The sequence below is a fragment of the Gracilinanus agilis genome, chromosome 3 (assembly GCF_016433145.1).
Source record: "Gracilinanus agilis isolate LMUSP501 chromosome 3, AgileGrace, whole genome shotgun sequence".
Taxonomy (NCBI): domain Eukaryota; kingdom Metazoa; phylum Chordata; class Mammalia; order Didelphimorphia; family Didelphidae; genus Gracilinanus; species Gracilinanus agilis.
Window position 1 is genome coordinate 165,103,736 of NC_058132.1, and position 23,062 is coordinate 165,126,797.

Sequence of the window (23,062 nt, forward strand, 5' to 3'; positions counted from 1 at the left end):
ATAGAGTAATCTAGGGAAAATTCAGAATTTTAATATGGATACATTTAAAGTTCTATTTCCTGACTCTTATTGCTATGGTCCCAAACCAGTTACAGCACAGTCTTGGCAAATTCTATCTCAAACCTCAAGGAATTATTTCCCATAGTTCACTTACCTCTGCAGTCTCCTGGGCCTGTATGTTGCTTGGAATATAGTAAGGAAGGGGCTTTTCTGTTCCTTTACCATCTGCACCAACAGTTGATAGCTGCCCAAAATGTGGTTTCTGAAAAAAAAAAAAAAAAAAACCCGAAATATCAATAGTCTGGGTAAGAGCAATACAATAGAAATTCTCTAGGTTTCATCAAAAGTCTTGGGATCACTCTTAGTAGGTTGGGTTTGTCTGGTACATTATGGGATAGTTCAAGACATAAACCTTAGACTCACTTCCCATCACCTAACTCTATACTGTCAAAGAAAATGAAGTATAGTCCTGGCAAGCTCTAGCCCTAACTTGAAGAAGTTTTACTTTCTGCTACTCCCTTTCCTCTCCTTTCTTCTCTGCCTGATCTCTGCTAAAGGCCTGGCCATAAAGACTAGGTGAGAGGCAGCTAGGTGGCTCAGTGGATAGAGAGTCAGGCCTGGAGACAAGAGGTCTTGGGTTCAAATCTGGCCTCACAGACTTCCTAGCTGTGTGACCCTGGGTAACTCAACCCTAATTGCCTAGCTCTTACTGCTCTTCTGCCTTAGAACTTGTGCCTAGTATTGATTCTAACACAGAAAGTAAGGGTTTTAAAAAAATACTAGGTACAAGTTTCTGGTGGACTTTAAGAGACAACTTCTGTCTCCTTCCCTCACTTGCTGTGGTGACATCTGAGGGAGATACTAGTAGCCAATAAAATGTTTTCTATAAAGCCACAAACACCATATATAAATGTGGAGACTTTTCTAGGAAATATACTTTTAGCTGTAGTGAGGAGGTATGGGGCAATTTTAATAAGGTAGAAAATTCTGATACGTAATAGAGTAAATAGGACACTATTCTCTTAACTCCATTCCCAGAGAGTATTAATTGTACACTGCCAAACCAGTTATAGTAACGGTTCTAGTAAAGCCTAATCCTAAACCTGAGATTACTCTTTGTGGCCCTCTTCTTCAATCAGTTCTGAAAGCTCTCCAGTGATATCAGTGTTTATACCAGATGATGTCTTCTAAAAAAAAAAATTACAAAATATACATTTTGGCCCACAAATGGAGGAAATACAACAGTGATTCTCCTTTATGCTTTTGTAAGAGCTTTAGAGTAATTTACAGTTTATGGCATACATAGGACACTGAGTCCTTGGCCCAACTCCATAAACTGATACCACTGATCACACACCATATATGATACAGTCCTAACAAGTCCCAACCCAAACTCTAAGTAGTCATTACTTTTTGCTCCTCTCTGTCATCAGCATAAGGTACCCCTTGTTCTCTGTAGGATTCCACAGGGAATGTTTTACTTCTTCCTTCACTAGTAAAATCCACAGCAAATATCTGAAATAAATTAAATAAATATAAATATATTTTATGTATATTACAACATAATATGATATAATAATTATATAATATCAATATCAATATCATATATCATATATAATGTAATTACCCCTACCTCAAAATGATAGTGAAAATATACAAAGGCTTCAATGAAAGCTATTGGGTAATTTTAATAGAGAAATCTAGACAAATACAAAATTTTAATGTGATACTTTAAGTTCCATCTCCTGACTCCTAATACTATCTATAGCCCCAAACCAGTTGCAGCATAGTTTTGGAAAGTTCTATCTCAAATCCCAAGAAGTTATTTCCCATAGTTCACTTACCTCTGCAGTCTCCTGGGCCTGTATGTTGCCTGATATATGATAAGGAAGGGGCTTTTCTGTATCCTCGTCATCTGTACCAGCAGCTGATAGCTGCCCAAAATATGGTTTCTGGAAAAAAAAAATATCAATAGTCTAAATTAGGTTTCATCAAAACTCTTGGGCTTACTCTTAGTAGGCCGAGTTTGTCTGGTACATTATGGGATAATTCAAGATAAAATCTTTGGCCTAATTTCCTAGAATCCAACTTATAAAGTATTTTCTTTAATTAAAAAAAAATATATATATAACATAAATTACCTCTACCTCAATATGACAATGAAAATATGACAGTTTCAATGAACGCTATTAGGTAATTTTAATAGGGCAGTCTAGGGAAAATGCAGGATTTTAATAAGGATATTTTAAGTTCTATTCCCTGAGTCTTAATGCTATAGCCTCAAACTAGTTGCAGCATAATCTTGGCAAGTTCTATATCTAATCCCAAGCAGTTATTTCCCATAGTTCACTTACCTCTGCAGTCTCCTGGGCCTGTATGTTGCCTGATATATGATAAGGAAGGGGCTTTTCTGTATCCTCGTCATCTGTACCAGCAGCTGATAGCTGCCCAAAATATGGTTTCTGGAAAAAAAAAATATCAATAGTCTAAATTAGGTTTCATCAAAACTCTTGGGCTTACTCTTAGTAGGCTGAGTTTGTCTGGTACATTATGGGATAATTCAAGATAAAATCTTTGGCCTAATTTCCTAGAATCCAACTTATAAAGTATTTTCTTTAATTAAAAAAAAATATATATATAACATAAATTACCTCTACCTCAATATGACAATGAAAATATGACAGTTTCAATGAACGCTATTAGGTAATTTTAATAGGGCAGTCTAGGGAAAATGCAGGATTTTAATAAGGATATTTTAAGTTCTATTCCCTGAGTCTTAATGCTATAGCCTCAAACTAGTTGCAGCATAATCTTGGCAAGTTCTATATCTAATCCCAAGCAGTTATTTCCCATGGTTCTGTTACCTCTGTAGTCTCCTGGGCCTGTATCTTGTCTGGAAGATGATAAGGAAGAAGCTTTTCTGTCTCCTTACCATCTGCACTAATAGCTGACAGCTGCCCAAAATTTGTTTTCTGAAAAGAACAAACAAAATATTGTTTGGGTTAAGGGGAATACACTAGAAATAATATTCTAGGATTCATCAAAAGTCTTGGGATCACTCTTAGTAGGCTGGGTTTGTCTGGTACATTATGAGATGATTCAAGATATAAACCTTGGCCTAAGTTCCCAGAACCTAATTTATAAAGTGCTTTCTTTAAAAAAAAAAAGTGTATATGCATATATGTATAAATACATATATAAATTATATCTACACCTCAACATGATAGTGAAAATATGTCAAAGTTTCAATGAAAGCTATTGGGTAATTTTAATAGGGCAATCTAGACTAAAATGCAGGGTTTTAATATGGATACTCCTAATACTATAGCCCCAAACCAGTTGCAGCATAGTTCTATCTCAAATCCCAAGGGGTTATTTCCCATGGTTCACTTACCTCTACAGTCTCCTGGTCCTGTATCTTGCCTGAAATATGGTAAGGAATGGGCTTTTCCGTCCTCTTACCATTTGCACTAACAATTGATAGTTGTCTAATGTATGTTTTCTGACAAAGACAAACAAAATATCAATAGTCTTGGCAAGGACATCATACTAGAAATAATTTTCTAGGTTTCATTAAAAGTCTTAGGATCACTCTTAGTAGGCTGGGTTTGTCTGGTACATTATGGGATAATTCAAGATACAAACCTTAGCCTAACTTCCCAGAACCTAACTATACTGCCAAAGCAATTATAGTGTGTATAGTCCTAGCAAGCCCCTGCCCTAACCCAGAGGAGTTTACTTTCTGCTGCTCCCTGTCTTCTTCCTTCTGCTCTGCCTGATCTCTGATGGAGGCCTGGGCTGGAAGTAGCTGATCTTGATGATCTTTCAGAGGAGAGTCCTTTCTTCCTCTCTCATCTTTCCTAAGAGATATTGGCTGCCTGAGGAGTGCAATCTAAAAGAAAATGACACAAAATGAAAAATCTTCAAATAAGTGCAACGTGTGAGTGGTCATACTCTAGGTGTTGATGAGAGCTCTCCATGAGACTCTCACTAACCTTAAAAGGCCAGGTCTGATACATTCTGGAATAATACAGGATGAATGATATATGACAACAAATATCATACCGCCTCGGTCTGATTGCGAAAAATATCAGCTTTACTTTTTGAACTGGTAAAAATTCCAGGAGGTTTATGGTTTTATAAACCGGACAAGAAGAAAGCAACAAGCAAGGACATTTTTGGTTTCTATCTTCAGGGTTGAGATAACATTTATAGCTAGAGTAATTCTGATGTGACTAAAGACAATCCTAACAAGAAAACAGATTGAAGCAACTGCAGTTATAAGATCCTCCTCCTTTCCTGAGTGGTAGGTTCCCACCCCTTGTAATTAAGAGGGTAAAAGCAGTCTAGGATTGAGAAGGAGGGGTAATAAACTTGATTTCATTTACAAAATAGTGTTAACTCCATTTCCAGTCACTGTTCACATGGAGTAGATTTTTTTTTCTGACGCTTTACCCAGGAAACACACAAACAGTCTTGAGGAGGAAACACACAGTCTGATTTCAACGTAAAAATAAGACTTTAAACTGAGTGGCGCCTTTGACAATATGCCTGGTTTATACAACAATGATATATCTGATTTAATCCTCTCTTCTTGTAGATAATGATTTCAAATCAAGTTTGTGGATAGCATTCTTTCTGGAAAAACATCAGTCAAATCACTGGAGCATGCTTCACACAATGCCCTGTGTCAGACCATAGGATCTGATAATACTGATATATCTGGATTACTAAACAAGGTTCAATCACCTCCCCCTCTACTAGCATCCTGGAGCCAACCTAACAACTCTAAAACACAGTGCTGCTAAATACTCTGTGTTTGTAAAGGCCTTAGAAACTACGTAATTGGGGAGTGCTTACGCAGAAAAGCAACTGCCTTGCCAGGTTCCTGACAAAAAATGAGTTCTACAATTAACCACAATAGTTCCACGTAGAGGCACTAATAATAAGAATAATAATAAGTGACCTTTATATGCTGCTTTAAAAAAGCATTTGAACACATTATCTCATTTGAGTTTTACAATAGTACCAACCATTGGGGGACCATAAAGGTAGAGCTTTAAGAATCTGTAAAACACTTTATATCTAGCATCTAATTTGATCTTCATTATAATCTTACAAGGTAGGTGTTATAATTATCTCCATTTTACAGAAAAAAGATATTAAGAAAAAAGCTATGCTACTTAATCAAAGTTCCTTGTTATAAATGCCTGGACCAGGATTTGAACTTAGATTTTCCTGATTTTAGGTCTAGCATTCAATCACAAAACCTCATAAAGAGGTCACATACCTCTATCCAAACATTTACTAATTGAAATTATAATAATGAATAGCTATGGAGGTAATATGCATCTAGTACAGAGCAAAGAAGCACTAAATAAATCTTTTGAGAAACTAGAAAAAAAAAGAGAAAGTAAATTCTTTTGGACTTAACCTATAAGATGGTTACAGTGCCAGGCACATAGTAGCCACAATAAAAATGCTTATTCACTTTCCCCCTTTCCACCATTTACCCACACAATATTTCCTAAAATTCCGACACTGAAGCTTCATCATAGTGTGGAGGAATCCCAGGTAATGTCAATAGAAGACAAGTAAGTGCTACCAAGCTGGGAAGAACATGTCTGTGGTCTGAAAACCAGCCTATTTAAATCCAGAGAGGTCACAACCAATGGAGCAGCTTGGCTACTAAGTAAATAATTCTTTGGCCATAGCAACCCATGATATAAAAATACAAAACAAACCTCAGATCTGATATGCCCCTTTCTCCTTCTGTAGTGATGGCGTTAGTAGCGGAAAAGAAGTTAGAAGATGCTAAGAAATCATTTGCAGACTTTTCATAAACATGAAATTTAATTGTCAAGCATTTGATATGTGAGATCTTTATCCAAAAAATGATGTTTAATAGGATAAGAATATAATAAGAACTGAAATTTCAATACAGATATACTCAATATACAAAGCAGGAAGACAGAAGGAAATTGCAAATAAACAGAAGGATAAGATATAGTAGTTGAGAGAGTTGGTTCATTAAATGCTTAAAGGCAACAAGCAACATCATTACATGAGACACTTGATCATTTTGCCTCAAAATGCAATAATAGATCAATATATGATAATATATAATATGCAGTAACAGATGAGCATAAGCAAAAAGATCACCATGGAGATGACAACCTATACACCAAAATTTGATTCAGAGGAAAAGAAAAGTAAAAAAAGTCTATGAAACACTTAATAAGATCCTCCAAATGAAGTCAATACATGCTCAGTTACATTCAGAAACTTCTATGTAAATGTGGACACAAGAAAGGATTGGAAAATGTTAGAAAATATGGTTTGGGATTAAGAAATTTAAAGTTGAAAGTTTGTAATAAAAGTTCTTACACAGCACTTTAAGACTTCTGAAGCATACTATGCATAATTTCAAATTTGATTCTTAAAACAATTCCATTGAAGTAGGTGCTACAGTTATGGCCATTTTATAGATGAAGAAATTGAGGCTGAAAAAATTAAGTAATTTACTCTATGTCAAACATCTAGTTAAGTGCCTGAGAAAGAATTTAAACAAAAGTGTTCCTGACAAGTCCAATATTCTATCCAATAAGCCATCCTGTTTTTCTGTTTATATCTGCAAAGCTGAAATGGCACTCACATTTGAAATGATTATAATGATAAACACTACACAGATATCTCATATCCATAAATCATTTTTTCAAGAAGAGATTCTGAAAATGCTAACATGGTGTGTCATGAACAATAGCCAGGAAACTACTAGTCACTAATGTGGAAATCATTCCTGAATCATTGGATTTTAATAGACTATCAAATAGCAAAAAAGGTCAAAAATCAATACCAAATTGGAAAGATCTAGCAAAATGTTGGAGTAGCAATAACTACCAATCCAGTAAGTCTACTTTCACATCTTTATAAAATCTCTATGAGAATGACCTACCTACCTACTGAAGGAATTCTTGATGAAAATAAGTGAAAGGAATAGGTAGGCTTTTACAAACAATTTCCTATAAGAGAGAACGTTTTCTTAGTCAGACTATTAATTAAAAAGTATAGGAATTATTGAGAGCCAGGCCTAGAGACAGGAGGTCCTAGGTTCAAATCCGGTCTCAGCCACTTCCCGGCTGTGTGACCCTGGGCAAGTCACTTGACCCCCATTGCCTACCCTTACCAATCTTCCACCTATAAGTCAATACACAAGAAGTTAAGGGTTTAAAATTTAAAAAAAAAAGTTTAAAAAGAAAAGTATAGGAATTAAAAGATTTTGCTGATTGCTGATTATAGAATATCATTTGACTTATCAGCAAAAAATAGAGCAGAGCCTTATTTAAGGCTTTCCAATGGTAAACTTGTCTCCTATGCATATATTAAGATTCCTTTACATATGCAACCAGAAGTAACTTTGTTCAATTATTTATCACTATCAACATGAGTCCAAAAATAGAGGGATTGTTGTCAGTGTTGGCCACTGGCATGAAGAATGTCTTGCAGAGAATTCAAATGAAAGGATTTCCTAGAGATGGTAAAATTCTCCAGAAGGTTTGGAGCTGACATGGTGCTGATTGCATCAAGCCACAGAATACTAAAGAGACTCCTCTAAAGATACAAGATCACTCAAGAGAAGGGGCCACATATGAAAAGCTAAGTGGATTAAAAAAGTCTATTGTCCAAATTGTAAAACCTAGTTGGATGGGTGGTCCACTGACAGTCCAGGACCCAGAATAAGCAAGAAATGTAGATGGATGATGAGGTGGGTCCAGAATTAAATAGGTGGAATAGATCAGATCAGAATGGATTTTAAAAACCATGAAGCACTTTCAAACTGTTCTCTGAAACCAATACCCATTTAAAACATAACATTCTTTTATTGATGTTATATGGCTGCAAATTATGATACATCTCAGTTCCCAAGGAAATCAAAACAACAAATAAACCAGTGGGAATAGAAAGATGAATTAATGAACACAAATAGACTAAAATATATTGCCACATTTATTTACATGCAAAAAGTGGAATGAAAATATTAGCCAGGAAATTTATAATTAGAAAAATAGGGTGAGATATTCATATAATTAGTAAGGAATATCAGATGAGCAGCCTGGAGACTATACTGACACCCAGAAAACATGAGGAAAAAAAAAACTACCAGAAGAAAGCCCTCAATGTTCTGGTTAGGTATTTTATGAAAACACTGAGGAAAGGACCTGGATGGAAATAGCAAAGGATGAGTAGGTGTGGACTAATCACCATTAGAGGGAGTAATCACAGATCCACTAAAATATTCAAATATAATATGTTTAAAAAGAAGCTAGTTTAAGCAATAGTCAGTACAGAACTTAACAACTATTTTATATTCACTTATTATGTATAAAGGCACAAATCATGGAGGAATAAAAGAAAAAAAAGGAAGGGTCCCTTCCCTTAAAAAGTTTAAAATCTATTGGGATGGAAAGAGACATAAGTATGAATATAGAGTAGTTTCGGAAGGAAAAGGATGCTAAAAACTAAGGGGGAATGGGACAGAAGTGAATCAAAAAAGGCTTCGGTTTGGAGGTGATGTTTGATATAAGCCTAGAAAGAAAACTAAGGATTCTAAAAGGAGATGTGAAAAGGAAATGCATTTCAGGCATGGGGGCCAGTGTACACGAAGGTGGATGGAATGCTGATTGCAAGGGGGAGATAGGGACAGTTAGTAGCCTATTTAAGTGGACTTCAGAATGTATGAAGAGTAATAATATGAAATAAGTCTTGAAAGGTTGGGAGTCAGACTGTGGAGGGCCTTAAAAGGCAATCTGAAGAGTGTGTATTTCATCCTCAAGGTAAAAGGAGGCTACTGTCGATTTTTGACCTGGGAAACAACATTGTTAGGCTTCTGCCTTAGGAAGATTATTTTAAGAGACTAGAATCAGAAATAGTCATTAAGAGTCTACTACAAAAGCGCAGGTGATAGGACATAAAGACAACAGTGGCCATATGAACAATGAAAAGGGTGATGAAGAAAGGTGTTACAGAGGTAGAATCAACAAATTTTGGCAATTTATTGAAATTGGGAGTAAAAAAAAGGAGAAAAGTTTAGGAACACTCTAAGGTTATGAACTTGAACAACTGAAAAAAGAGTGGTGCCATCAAGAAATCTCAAGAAGTGACTTTTAGAGGAGAAAAGGAAAATTAAACCTTTACCCAATTTTGTTATAAAAATGTTTTTCCAGTTTGTTGCTTTCCTTCTAATTTTAGTTGCATTGGTTTTGTTTGTATAAAACCTTTTTAATTTAATATAATCAAAATCACTCATTTTACATTTTGAAATGTTCTCTTGCATGGTCTTAAATTCCTTCCCTTTCCATAGATCTGACAGGTACACTATTCAATGTTCACCTAATTTATTTATGATTTCCCTCCTTATATTTAAGTCATTTACCTAATTTGAATTTATCTTGGTATAGGGCAGTGGTTCCCAAACTTTTTTGGCCTACCATTCCCTTTCCAGAAAAAATATTACTTAGCCCCCTGGAAATTAATTTTTTTTAATTTTAATAGCAATTAATAGGAAAGATAAATGCACCTGTGGTTATCACCACCCCCTGGATCACTGCAGTACCCACCAGGGGGCGGTGGCGCCCACTTTGGGAATCACTGGTATAGGGTGTGAGATATTGATCTAAACCTAATTTTTCCCATACTGTTTTCCAATTTTCCCAACAGTTTGTCAAATAGTGAGTTCTTGTCCCAAAAGCTGGGATCTTTGGGTTTATAGAACACTAGCTTGCTGAGGTCATTTACCCCTAGCTATTCCACTGATCTACCTTCTGTCTCTTAGCCAGTACCATATTGTTTTAATGATCACTGCTTTCTAGTACAATTTAAGATCTGGTACTGCTAGGCCATCATTCTTCACATTGTTTTTCATTATTTCCCTTGATATTCTTGATCTTTTGTTTAGAGGGGAAAAGGAAAGACAATAAATTGGGTTTTAGATGTATTGAGTTTGACAAGCTGATAGGACATCTAGGAAATTATATCCAGTAGGCAATTGGAAATGCAGGAAGTACAGATACTCTTCAAAGGATGTAATGCAGAAACTTTATAAATACCTCTCACTAAGAATTCAAAAGGAACTCTAAGTGAAGATATCATAAGTTAATGAAGGTGAGTTCAGCATCTAGTTCTACAGACTTTGAAGGAAATATGAAAGAAACCAGAGAATGGAATTTTAATCTATAGACTTGTCAGTTTCACAATACTCTCTAAAGTTAGATCTTTTACATTCAAAGCCTCTCTATAAGTTCACTACAAACTGTTACTTTGATTCAGTGGAGTCTCTTAGCAAACTAATTTACCTCTTGGGTAGGGCTGTTCTCCATGCTATCTTCTGAAAGTCCTAATGGCTTCTCTCCATCTGTGGTTTTTCGGGAAGCCAGTTGTTGACGGGCTTGCTTCACAGTTTGGCTGAGCTGCCAGAGAAAGCAAGGAAAAAAGAAAAAAAAACAAGTGTTAATACCAATAGCAACAAGTGTTCTAACAGGAACTAGGCTCCTGCTATTAAATACATGCCAAATAAGAGGATTATTTTCACAGATGATTTTCATCTGGTGATAATATTTTTGTATAACAACTTTATTTTCATTTCAACTAGCGATTTTTATTTCATCACTTAGATCTATCAGTCAAGTAAGTTTTTGATGTCTATTTTTACTTTGTGAGCACAAAAATACCCAAAGCTAAAAGTCTGGTTTAATAAACACAGCAACTATTGAGTAGATACTCCTCACCTTAACATCCTACTTGGAACTCAGGAGATCTATGCTTAAATCCTGCCTTAGCTACCTACTATGTGACCATGGGCAACTTAACAACCACTTATAGACACCCAGCTCCTCATCTGTAAGATGGAAATACTTTCCTTGTACTACTGATTTCACAGTGTTCTGAAGAAAATGTTGAAGTTCTGTAAAAATGTGTTATTATTATTAATTTAATCATCTTTCCAAATGCCAGACCTCTGACCATGAATCCTATCAGCTATTACTTGCCAACCTAACTGCTTTTGTTATTTCTTACTCATACCTTTCAATTCTAGAAACCTTTTCCTCAAAAAAAGTTTTGCTAGTCTCTTTATATACTCTTCTCTCCCACTTTGGGCTATCCTTTCCCCACTTTTAGACAAAAATCCCATTTTCCTTTAAAATCTTTATTCTAACTTCCCTTTGTCAAGGCTATAAGCAGATTTTAAACTCATTTTTAATACTATATTCTGCAAAAGTGCTATTATGTGAGCCTTTATTAATTTTTATGTTGTCCACACATTCATTTTCTCTCTATCCATCATATGGGTATTTACCTTTTTATTACTTTTCATTAATGTACAATCTGTCTTAAATAAGACTATAAGATAATAGATTTAGAAGAACTGGAATCTCATGATTCTATACAAAATATTCCTGCAGGGAGAAAAGGATTATAAACTATTCCCTTTTAAAGACTACTAAAGACAGCAGCAAATAAGGGTGGATTCTTCCCATGCTGTACATTTTAGTAGTGGGAAAGTCATGACTAGTTCAACCATCTTGCTAGAATTTTGAAGAAAACAATTTTCCTAAAATGAGAAAAACTGGTCTATATAAATTCCTTGTAAAGAACTATATGCAAAGATGATGAAAAAATTTCAGATGATTACTAAACAGTAATCTAGGTTTCAATCTCCCTTTCTCATTACTATTCTGGTCTCCTGCAATATACAACCTCTTACTAGAATCTAATTGTTTTAAAAGAATTTGTATCTCTTTGCAAGGAGATTAACTTTAAAAAGTGGCATTTGTCTTCTAAAAAAAGTCACATTTCAATGAGCTAGTTTCAGAGTGGCTAAACAAGTCAAGATGAAGCTATTCACAATACATAATGAAGCATATGTATAACTAAGGTTATAAAAAAAACACAGTATCATGAATTATTCTTGTTCTTATTATTTGCCAAGTGGTAGGTGACACTGTCCTATGCCAGGTGGCCAAGGAATCAAAGTCTCCTTTGTAATAGACTTGCAGTAAGAAGTAAAATAAAGTTCAAACCTTTATCACAATCACCCACCACAATGCCTGAAGAAGTATTCTCCAAATTGATCCAGCAAAAGTTTCTGGAAGATATTAATATTTGTAGTCCTTCCTTTCTCTACCAATACTGGTAACATGAGCCAGTGATAGATAGTGAATAAAACAGATAGTTTATATCTTTTTAAATGGCAGTTTTACTTATTAAATCATTAAAATATATTGTATGAAAGAGATTAACTTATTTATAAGATAACAGTGATCATTACCTTTGTTTATGCAGGGCTAAAAAAAGCTAATATGTGACCCAAAGTCCTTTTCACATGAAATGTGGTTGCAATTTATAAAGCCTAGCAATGATGAAGACTTTGCTTCAGGCTCACTTATCCCCACTGTGATGCTTTGGCTTAAAAGTCAACATTTACATGGTTCATATAGGCCATTAAATTATATGCAAATGAATATTTGGTAATTTTTTTAATATCCATAGAGGTGGTCCTCAGGAAAATCTTAAAAGGAAACTACCAGTTTAATAAATAAAATTAATGCCAACAAATCTAATCTTCCTAACAGCCACCAATGGCTACCTTCCAGATGACATATCAAAATGCAATCGTATTCTACTTCATTCCCAGAGTCAGGGGCACAGAGTATCTAGGGACATCCTTAAAAGTACTGAATTTAGTTTAGAGTTTAAGGACTAAATTTAATTTCCAGACTTTGGGAAGTCATGAGAAATTCAAATCAATTCTACTTTGTAATTAATTCTATATTGTATTGATTTCATATTGTGATTGATTCTATACCTGATTAAGTCCCCTTTATATAATCAGGGGTGGAGTTCAGAATTCTGCTTTCCCTTTGAGTTAAAAGTTAATAAAAGATGTTCTCTCTCACACTGGTAACCCTTTTATACTTCCAAGAAATCTTAAGTCCTTCAAGCTAACTTAGAACCATCGCCAAAAGATATACCTGTCCTTGTACAATTGGGCAAGTCTGCCCAAGGAGATAGCAAGGAGATAGCAAGTCTGGTAGTTTCAATTCTCTAGCAAAAATTATAAAATGTAGATGGGTCCTATAAAACAATTAACATTCCTTAACTCAGAGAAAGGTGGTGATTAGCCTCACTTGAATGCCAAGCCTTCTTTCTTAGTATAGCCAATCATAATGTTCTTGCCCTGACCCCACAATCTATTACTTTTTCTCCAAACCTACCAAGACTCCTTCCTAGTTGTGTATCAATAAAGGGTTATGTAGGGAGAAGCAAGAACCTTGATCATATGATCTCACTATCCATAAAGAAATAAAGCTGACCAATGGACACTGTGGAAATTGTGTAATCATCATAGGGATTATATAATTATCATAAAACTAAAAAATCTTAAAAAAAAAAAATTTTAGGAGGAGTTCAATAACTCTTTGAATCCAGAAGATGAATTGTTTGAAGAAGGCACCATGAAGATGCCTGAAAAAACCTCCACAGCATCAGAAGGCCCAGAATGAACCATGGAGCATAATGAATTGAACTATGGGGGGTTGTAACACATTTATTTGTATGTATACTCTTATGCCAAAGGGGACTCCCTAATTGGCTTTTTGTCAATGTACCTAGCTATCATTGCTTTTGTTCTCTTTCCCTTTTATCCCCAAATTATTGTCATTTATAAGTTGGTTATGTTTACATGATCCATTGGGGAAACTAGTCTCCCAAAGGATCCCAGGGGGGATTGTATAATTAGAATCTGTTACCCTAAAAATTACGATTCCCCAGCAAAACTACAATTCCCAGCACCCTTACTCACTTTCTGTCATTACGTGCTGATGTAGGCAGGATATAAATTTGGTGTAGACCCGCCTCTTGCTTTTCCTTCCTGTCTCAGCTTTGGTGGAATGGGCATTTTTTTTTTTTGAAAAGGTAGAAAAACTTAGTCACGTGGTTCTGTTTTGTCAGATAATAAACTTTATAAAATAATACTTGAAGTATTGAACATTAATTTAAATCTTACAAAATTCCATCCACAAGACAAAAGCCTAGATAGGTAACTTCTTGAAGTCTCTTCTGATTTTGTGGTTATTTTTTAGGCAATTAGTGATGACTGACTCTTCATGACCTCTTTTGAGGTTTTCTTGGCAAAGATACTGGAATGATTTGCTCTTTCTTTCAAGAGTTCATTTTACAGATGAGAAGTTTTACATTTTACATTCAAAAGGATGGTGAGGGGTCTGGAAACAGTGTCAAATGAGGGAAGACTTAGATGGGGGCTATTTAAAGGAATTGTTTCCAAATGATTTCCAGCATTAGAACAAACTGGCATGCAAAGAAATGAGTTCTTTGTGACCAGAAATGATCAAGCTGAGGCTACATAAATCATGTTATAGGTGCTATAAGTAGGATTCCTTATTGTATAGGTTGTTGGATATTTGACCTTAAAGGTCTCTTCCAGCTTCAAAATTCTAATTCTATGATGCTTAATCATGACGGAACTGATAATTTCACTATATCCAAGTAGGAGGATCACTTTCACTATTCAGTGTATAATGACTAAATTTCAGGCTCTTTAATAAGTTCTTGCCCCATAAAGCCATGATCATTTCTGATTCTGGGCCTTTATTCATTCTATTCCCTAATGTCAGCCTGCAACTTAAATATCCTCTGATTATTCAAATACTACACATCAATTAAAAGTACAGCTCAATCTCAAACTTTTCCATGAGTCCTTTCATGGTTTCTCATCTTTCTATCTCATATTGTTCTGTTTCATTTGAATTAATTTTATCTTTTGAGGTAAACTATAATCTCACACTGGTTACTTTTGTATAGAGGCAGCTAAATAGTGAAATGAACAGGGTTGGATTTGGGAGTGAAGAAGATTTGAGTTCAAACCCTACCTCAGACATTTATTAGCTGTCTGACCCAGGACAAGTCACCTAACCACTGTCTACCTCAGTATCCTCTTCTGAAAAATGTGAATAATATCACTTAATTCATAGGATTGTTGTAACAATTAAATGAAATGATGAGTTAATATACTTGAAGCACTTTGCAGATTTTAAAATACTATATAAATGTGAGTTTTTGTTGTTGTTGTTATTATTAATATTATTATGCCTAAAAATGCTCACTATGTAGCAGTGATGACAAACCTTTTAGAGATAGGAGTGCCAGGCCCCACCCCCATCCCATCCCCCAGCTCCTCTTACCCCACGCAGGGGAAGGAAAAAGCTCTCCCATTGTTCTACTGGGCAGAGGAGAGAGGATGTGAAAAAAATGTCATCAGGCATGGTGGAGAGGGGGAAGAGGAGCAGCTCCACCTGAGTCCTTCTGCCTTTCTAGTAACAAACTCTGGTTGGGGGGGAGGGGAAAGAAGAAGGGGGAATAGCAGCTGCATATCCACAGAGAGCGCGCTGCATGCGATCTTTGGCACCCATGGCCATAGGTTTACCATCTCTGATATATAGTATACCTTCACTAAATACTTATTGATTCTAATTATCTGGTTATTTTACAAAGTGATAAAAATAACTATAATAACACGTTGATTTTTTTTTAAACCCTTAACTTCTGTGTATTGGCTCATAGGTGGAAGAGTGGTAAGCGTATGGGGGTCAAGTGACTTGCCCAGGGTCACACAGCTGGGAAGTGTCTGAGGCCGGATTTGAACCTAGGACCTCCCGTCTCTAGGCCTGATTCTCAATCCACAGAGCTACCCAGCTGCCCCAACACAATGATTTTTTTAAAGTTTACCATAACTTGAAAGTTCAATGTTAGAGAGTTATGATCTCAAGGAAAAAAATGAACATTATGATGGGGGAAAATGTATATATTTCTGATCTCTAATATGCTTTCTGCCCTTTTCCTAATAATATAAAAAGTGAATTTAGGGGGGCAGCTGGGTAGCTCAGTGGATTGAGAGCCAGGCCTAGAGACGGGAGGTCCTGGGTTCAAATCCGGCCTCAGACACTTCCCAGCTGTGTGACCCTGGGCAGGTCACTTGACCCCCATTGCCTACCCTTGCCAATCTTCCACCTATAAGTCAATACACAGAAGTTAAGGGTTTAAAATTAAAAAAAAAAAATTAAAAAAAAAAAAAAAAAAAGTGAATTTAGTCATATCATTCATACCTCATGTTTTGCTTTCATATTATGCCATGTATGTAGGTCATTTATATGCATGTCTTACCTCCCTTGATAACCTGTACACACACACACACACACACACACACACACACACACACGCACACAGTATGAAGGTAGAAAGAGTATCTTATTCTTCTATTTCATAAGCCAAACATAATGCCTTGCACACAGTAGGTACTTTATTTATTGAAAGAATGCCAATAGTATGCTGATTTAAGTACTAAGATCTAGTACCTTTGATTTCTTAACTAAATAAATCATTCTCTATTCCTCTTAGGTAATATGATAAATAGTGTTTCACAGATAAACAGTTCACAAACAGTGTGTGTTGCAACAAACAGATCAACAAACAGCCCAGGCACATAATGTGCAGAAGTCCCTGCATGAATAAAACCATGTAATCTTACTATATAGTGTCATGTTATTTGACTTGTCCTGGTATTCAATTTTAAAATACCAAGTGCACAAAATAAAATTACCAAAAGAATGTTGTTTTCATAAAAATGTTTAATATAAATGTGGTATCTAAGGTTTTGTTCTCAACTATTTGTAATCAAATGGCACACATAAACACTATAACTATACCACAAAGTATCCTAATCATAAAAACTAATACTTGTACAATGCTTTAAGATATACAAAGCAATGTCTAAACAAAGGAGTTTTAGTAGTTTAGGACTGAGATACACTGGATATATTAAGTGTAGGGAATGTACTTACAGCCAAGGCCTGCTGTTGAAATGCTCCATTTTCATCTTCTTCCTCCTTTTCAATATCACGAAGAGTTTGGAAGCTAGAATCAGAACTTCGGATGGTACTTTTCAAATTGCTTTGAAAAATGTTTGTCCTTCCTTTAGGAGTCAAGTGTGGGGCTAAATTGGAAGACTGCATGGCTACAGTGCTTTCTTTTTCTGCCTATATATAATGGAAGAAAGGATGCATTGAATCTCCAACTTAAGTATCACAGATACCACTTTTATTCAGCAAATTCCTGTAAGCCCAAAAGTACTTTAGAGATTTTTTGGCTACCTGGTAAAATTTCAAGAAGATAAATAGCTTTATTATGTCATGACAACTATGGGGTACCTCAGGGCTATCCTAGGCCTCTTCTCTTCTCCCTCTACTACTTCGCTTATTGATCTCATCAGCTCCCACGGATTTAACTGCCTTCTCTATGCTTCTCAAATTCTACCAATACTGTCCCAGCTTCTCTGCTGACCTACAGTCATCAGTCTTGTATCTCCAAATGCATTTCAAGTATCTTGAACTGCAAGTCCAATAGACACTTTAAATTCAATACATCCAAAATTGAACTCATTATTGTTCCCCTAACTCCACCTCCCCACTAAGGGCAGTACAATCCTCCCAGTCTTTCAGGATTACAACTTATATGCAACCCTGAATTCTTTACTATCTCTTCATACCCTATATCCAATCTGTTGTCATGGCCCACTGATTTCACCTTTGCAGCATCCCTTGAATATGCCTCTTCTCTCCTCTAACACTGTCACCACCATAGTGCAAGCCCTCATCACCTCACACCTAACTTATTATAATAGCCTGCTGATGAGTTTGCCTGGCTCAAATTCCTCCCCACTCCAATCCATCCTCCATTCAGAGCCACCAAAGTGATTTTCCAAAACCAAAGGCCTGATCATATCATTCTCCTACTCAATAAACTCCAATGATTCCCTAATGCTTCTAGGATCAAATATAAAACTCTCTGCTTAGCATTCAAAACCCTTTACAAACCTATGCCCCTCCTAACCTTTCTACTTTCTCACACCTTACCTACTAGCTATGTACTTTTCAATCCAGAGACACTGGCTACTCTTTGTTTGGCTCTAGGCATTTTCTCTGGCTGTCCTAAAGGCCTGGAAAGCCTTCCCTCCTTAACCCCACCTACTTCACTTCCTTGCCTTCCTTTATCTTAACTAAAATCCCATCTTCTACAGGAAGACTGCCTTTTCCAACTCTTCTAAATTCTAATGCCTTCCCTTCCAAATTATTTCCTATTTCCTGTATATAACTTATTTGTACTAATTTGTTTGCTTGTCTCCCCTATTAGACAGTGAGCTTCTTAAGGGAAGACTTTTCTTTTGCCTCTCAGCATTTCACAATATAGTAGATATTTAATAAATTTATTATGTTTATAGATTGATTTTTAAAAACAGAAATTGTAGTACAATTAGGGCCCTACAATGAATCCATGATGTATTAGTAATAGAGCTGAGATTCACTAATTAGTGGATTTCTGCTCCATGTACTAAATTCAAAGTTATACCAAATAGGACTCCAAAGCAAGGTGTACAATAAAATCTCAATCTTTGTTTTTTCCTCTCTATTCCTTAACAAACCCATATTGAGATTCACTCCTGAACTTACTGCTTCAAAGGATTTCTGAAGCTGCTGCTTTTTTCTTAGCCTCATTTGCTGATTTACTCTGTTCTTCACTTGTTCCTGAAAGCGTTTTAGAGCTTCTTCTTTTAACCGTTGTTGTTCCTTAAATTCTTCTTCTAACTGAGATGCTGAAACCTTAGGAGACAAAAAGAATTAAATGAGCTTCATTTCCCAGGTAGTTTTGCATATCTGACCTCTCCTGTTATAAACTAAAAGAAAATTTGAATAAAATTCTGAAAAAAAAAAATCCAGGTATACAGATAAACATTTTTAAGGTTCCCAGATCAAAATTACTTTGAGGCAAGGACATGGATGGGATTCAAAATTGTAGATTTTGACACTTTTTTAGTTAGCATCAGGTACCAATGACCTGAAAACTTAAATGATGATAATTTGATAAATTACGAACCAAGTAATTTTTTAAATTGTCATTTCTTAAGAACACAAAAATGAATCGATTTTAACCAGAACTCAATATATATATTTATTAAAACTATAGAACAGGTCAAAGTATTCTCAAGAACATGAACCAAATCATATTTCATTAGGACGGTGTCCCTGATTAACAATTCGTCTTCTACTGCATGATTATCATTATTCATTTTTTCAATTCAATACAAATATTCCCTATATTTTGTAGCAATTAACCAATAAACAGTTGTTACAAATGCTGATATCATGTGTTTTTCCCAGTATATACAAATACAAAAGATATCTTCCCTCAGAGAATTTCAATCCTATAAGAGATAGCATGTGCATATACAACTATATAGAATACATATGCACACCCCATAAATACAAAAAATATACATGTACATACAGAATACAAGAAAAAATACAAGGTAATTAAGGATAGACGGAAGGCACTAACATATGGGAGGTTAGGAAAGACTTTTTATAGAAGTGGTGTTTGAGCTGAGTTTTGAGAAATAAAGTCTATGAGGTAAAAGTGAGAAGGAAAGGTAATATATGTAAGGAGGACAGGCAGAAGAAAAGCATGGTGACAGGAGATGAAATGCCATATGTGAGGAACAACTTAGCCCCAATGTATCTTTCCAGTTTTATTAGTCCCCTTTCCACACTCTCAAAACCAAATTACTTTTGATTCACCTCATAAAATACCTGCCATTAAGGAATATGTGTGCAAATAGGGATGAGCAGGAAATGGAAAAGAACATAAATGTCACCAGGATTTATATCACAAAAAATAAAAGATGAGGTGACAATTCTAAAAAATTGTCACCCAATCTGGAACCACCCCCCTACATCATTTTTAGCTCCTCACTTTCCCACCAGATCCAACAAGTCAATAAGTTCTATTAATTCTTCCTAAATTCTCCAAATGTATAAGATCAAAGAATGAAGAACTATCAGGGGCCTTAAAGATTTCATTTGACCCACTCATTTTGTGGATGATAAAGCTGCAATCTAGAGAAATAAGGGACTTGCCTAATAAGGTCACATGTATAATACAAAATTTCAGATTTATAAAGCAATTTAGAAGCCATCTAATCCAATCCAAACCTAAAAAAGAATTCTCTCAAACCCAGACAAATGGTCATTCAATGCCTTTGAAGACCTCTCATGAGGGAAATCCACTATTATACTATGTCCTAATAGCAGTCAGTTCCACTTTTGGATAGCTCTAATTGTTAAGATTTTTTTTCTTCTTACATACTTCTCTTAGACTTTCAACTATTGATAGTTCTGCCCTTTCTGGAGCCAAGGGTTTTGGTTTTCCCCTGAACTTTAGTGCTTACTGATTCTATCACATGGGATAAGATTTAAAGCTATTAGAGATCTTTGAGATTCCAGCATCTTCATTGTACAAATGAAAAAACTGAGACTGTGAAAGGTTGGGTAATTTCCCTAAGGTCACAAAGGTATTAATTAGCAGACCCTGGACTTACAGATTGGTCTTTTTAGATTCTCCTCCTCCTCCCATCTTAGTGTTATTTAAAGCTTTATATATTTTGCCCATTGGTGAGATTATAAACTGAAATAAACAAGTTTAGCGGTTTTTCAAATAACAGTTGAACTCATTTGTTGCAGAACCCTTCTCAAGAAACATATAAATGTGAATTGCATTTACCTGTGTTAAAAACACAAGAATATATCCTAAAATTTTCAGAGCAACATTATTTGTCATAGCAAAGAAATGGAAACAAAGTAGATGTCCACTGATTTGAGGAACAGCTAAACAAACTGTAGCCCATAAATGTGATGTTCTATTACTGTGTTGTCAAAACAACCTGAAGAATATAATCAAGGGGAAAATGGCAAAATTAAGAAAAGCAGTCAGGAAAAGAATTGATATAACTACAATGAAATAGCAACAACAAAAATAGAAACTGAATATTGTGTGATTATAATGATCAGTGAACTTGGAAAGAAGCCACTATTATGGTTTCGAAGTATCTACATGGAGATTCAAACTTCAGGCAGCTTCTGAGGTTCTAAGATCCTTTGATTTTATGTGGAAACATTATTTAGCTTATTGATTGTGCTTGTTTCCTCAAGTTTATTATTTGAGGGGCAGGAATGATATTGTCTTAAGTGTGGCTTGGGCTCATTCTAGAAAGTGGTCCATTACCTTGCATTCAGGAGGTGCTCAACAACGGTTAACATTTCGCAAATGATACGACCCAGAAGTTCAGAACTCCTTCTACAAAAACATCCTTATTTACATAAACCTTGAGTGGAGACCCTGGAAGCCCACGCTGTTCAATTGGTGGCTTAGCACAGGTTTAGAGAAGGTAAAAGGGTATACCCTCCCCCATGCCCATTTTAGATAAAAGTGGCACTCACAGATGCGGGGGCTTCCTCACCACACCGTGAGGGACACTCCACCCAAGCCCCAATAGGCGCCACTGCCTCATTTCTCTCAGCCAGCACTGCTAGCAGGGCCCGGTTCTTCTCAAAAGTTTGTTCCACCCAGGGGGCACATCGAGACTTTCTGGTCGGTGCTGGTTTTTGAGACGTCCATGATTCCTGCTCAGGAGGAAAACATCAGCATCTTTAAGAGGCTGCTTCAAACTCATCACCTACAAAACCACGCGAGGGCTGGGCCCCTGGGGAAAAGGGGCAAGGCCCCGGGGGTTGGAGGAAGAGTGGGGGAAGATGGGCTGGGAATGGAGGGCCCAGGGGCTCCGAAGTGGGAGGGGGGAGGGACAAGTGAAGAGGTAGAGGCGCCGGGGGCAGGAAATTTAAGAGAACCTGGACGCGGGCAAAGACAGCCGAGTGTTGGGTTAAGGCAGGATGGCGGTGTCCGGAAGGCCGGGGACATAAGACAGCCCGACCTGGCGGCGGCGCCTGGATCCCGCTCTTGCTTAGGGAACGCTGCTGCAGGCCCGGGACCGCCATCGGGATCCCAGACCCAAAAATGAAAACACAGTTAAGTAACTACAACGTCTAAACCGCCACTTTCTATTTCGGCGCTCCGCCCACCCCACATTTTTTTACTCCCGCCCCTTCCGGGCCCCACCCTCTCTCTGGGCATCCGAGGCGGAATGTAGAAGAGACTTGAACTCTGCCTCCAGTTACATTGTTTCCGGTTCCTGCAGCCTCGGAATCTATACTTCCCGAGGGGGTGGGGCAGTTTCTAGTTCTTTGTCTGTCGTTGTGTGCGTTGGGGGGCGCTGCTGTCCGATCTCGCCGGTAGTGAACCTTATCCTCACGAGTCTTTGTCTCTGAAATGTTCTTTTCTTCTCTAGCGAGAAAAGAACCCTTCATTAAGAAGGAACCGAACTCTTTACTTTAGAACCGCCTGCCTTTTAGGAAAAGAAGTACCCCATAAATTAGGAAGATCAGCACGGCTAGGGCGAAATGCCGCGCATCAGAGGACTGGAGGATCAAATCCTTCCTCTCTACCTGCCCTTCTCTTCTCTCTCTTTCACCTTCTATTTCTGTTTCTGGGTCAGATAGGTTTCACTTAGAGCCACGGGAAGTTCTCTAAATTCCGGCTCCTTTCCTTTAGTGGTCCAGATATCCCATCATAACATAACATAACATCCTTACCCTGTGCTGGACCATTCTACTCTTAGGACCTATTTGGGGCCATTCCAATGTGACATTTCACTTCAACCCCGTTTCTGCCAGTGCTGTAAGAGCTCTAATCGGACTTCCAAGCTAGGACTCTTGAAAGGATGTTTAGAAGGCACATAAAAGCTTATCTTCCAATATTTTGAGAGCTCTTATGAGGCAGTGAGCCATGATCCAATAGGCATGATAGATTTTGGAAGAGATTTCAAAGTTTTAACAGACTCCTGTTTAGGAGCTCTACAAATATGAACCTTGGGAGGTAGGTGTACTATTTTTTTTTAACCCTTACCTTCCGTCTTGGGGTCAATACTATGTATTGGCTCCAAGGCAGAAGAGTGGTAAGGGTAGGCAATGGGGGTCAAGTGACTTGCCCAGGGTCACACAGCTGGGAAGTGTCTGAGGTCAGATTTGAACCTAGGACCTCCTGT

At 36.6% G+C, this 23,062-nt stretch overlaps 1 protein-coding gene across 1 annotated transcript in view; it reads right to left on the bottom strand.

The window, feature by feature from the left end:
- Positions 1-21,971, bottom strand: part of CCDC15 (coiled-coil domain containing 15) — a 67,615-nt gene extending 45,644 nt beyond the window's left edge. The window contains exons 1-11 of the mRNA XM_044668985.1: positions 21,810-21,971; positions 21,402-21,584; positions 18,579-18,728; positions 16,914-17,108; positions 10,353-10,466; positions 3,726-3,892; positions 2,865-2,972; positions 2,355-2,462; positions 1,845-1,952; positions 1,411-1,515; positions 155-262 (exon numbers count right to left, since the gene is read on the bottom strand). Of these exons, the coding sequence (XP_044524920.1) occupies positions 155-262; positions 1,411-1,515; positions 1,845-1,952; positions 2,355-2,462; positions 2,865-2,972; positions 3,726-3,892; positions 10,353-10,466; positions 16,914-17,108; positions 18,579-18,728; positions 21,402-21,584; positions 21,810-21,956 (1,493 nt within the window). The 5' untranslated portion in view covers positions 21,957-21,971. The remainder of the gene's footprint in view (positions 1-154; positions 263-1,410; positions 1,516-1,844; positions 1,953-2,354; positions 2,463-2,864; positions 2,973-3,725; positions 3,893-10,352; positions 10,467-16,913; positions 17,109-18,578; positions 18,729-21,401; positions 21,585-21,809) is intronic.
- Positions 21,972-23,062: the final 1,091 nt, after the last annotated feature.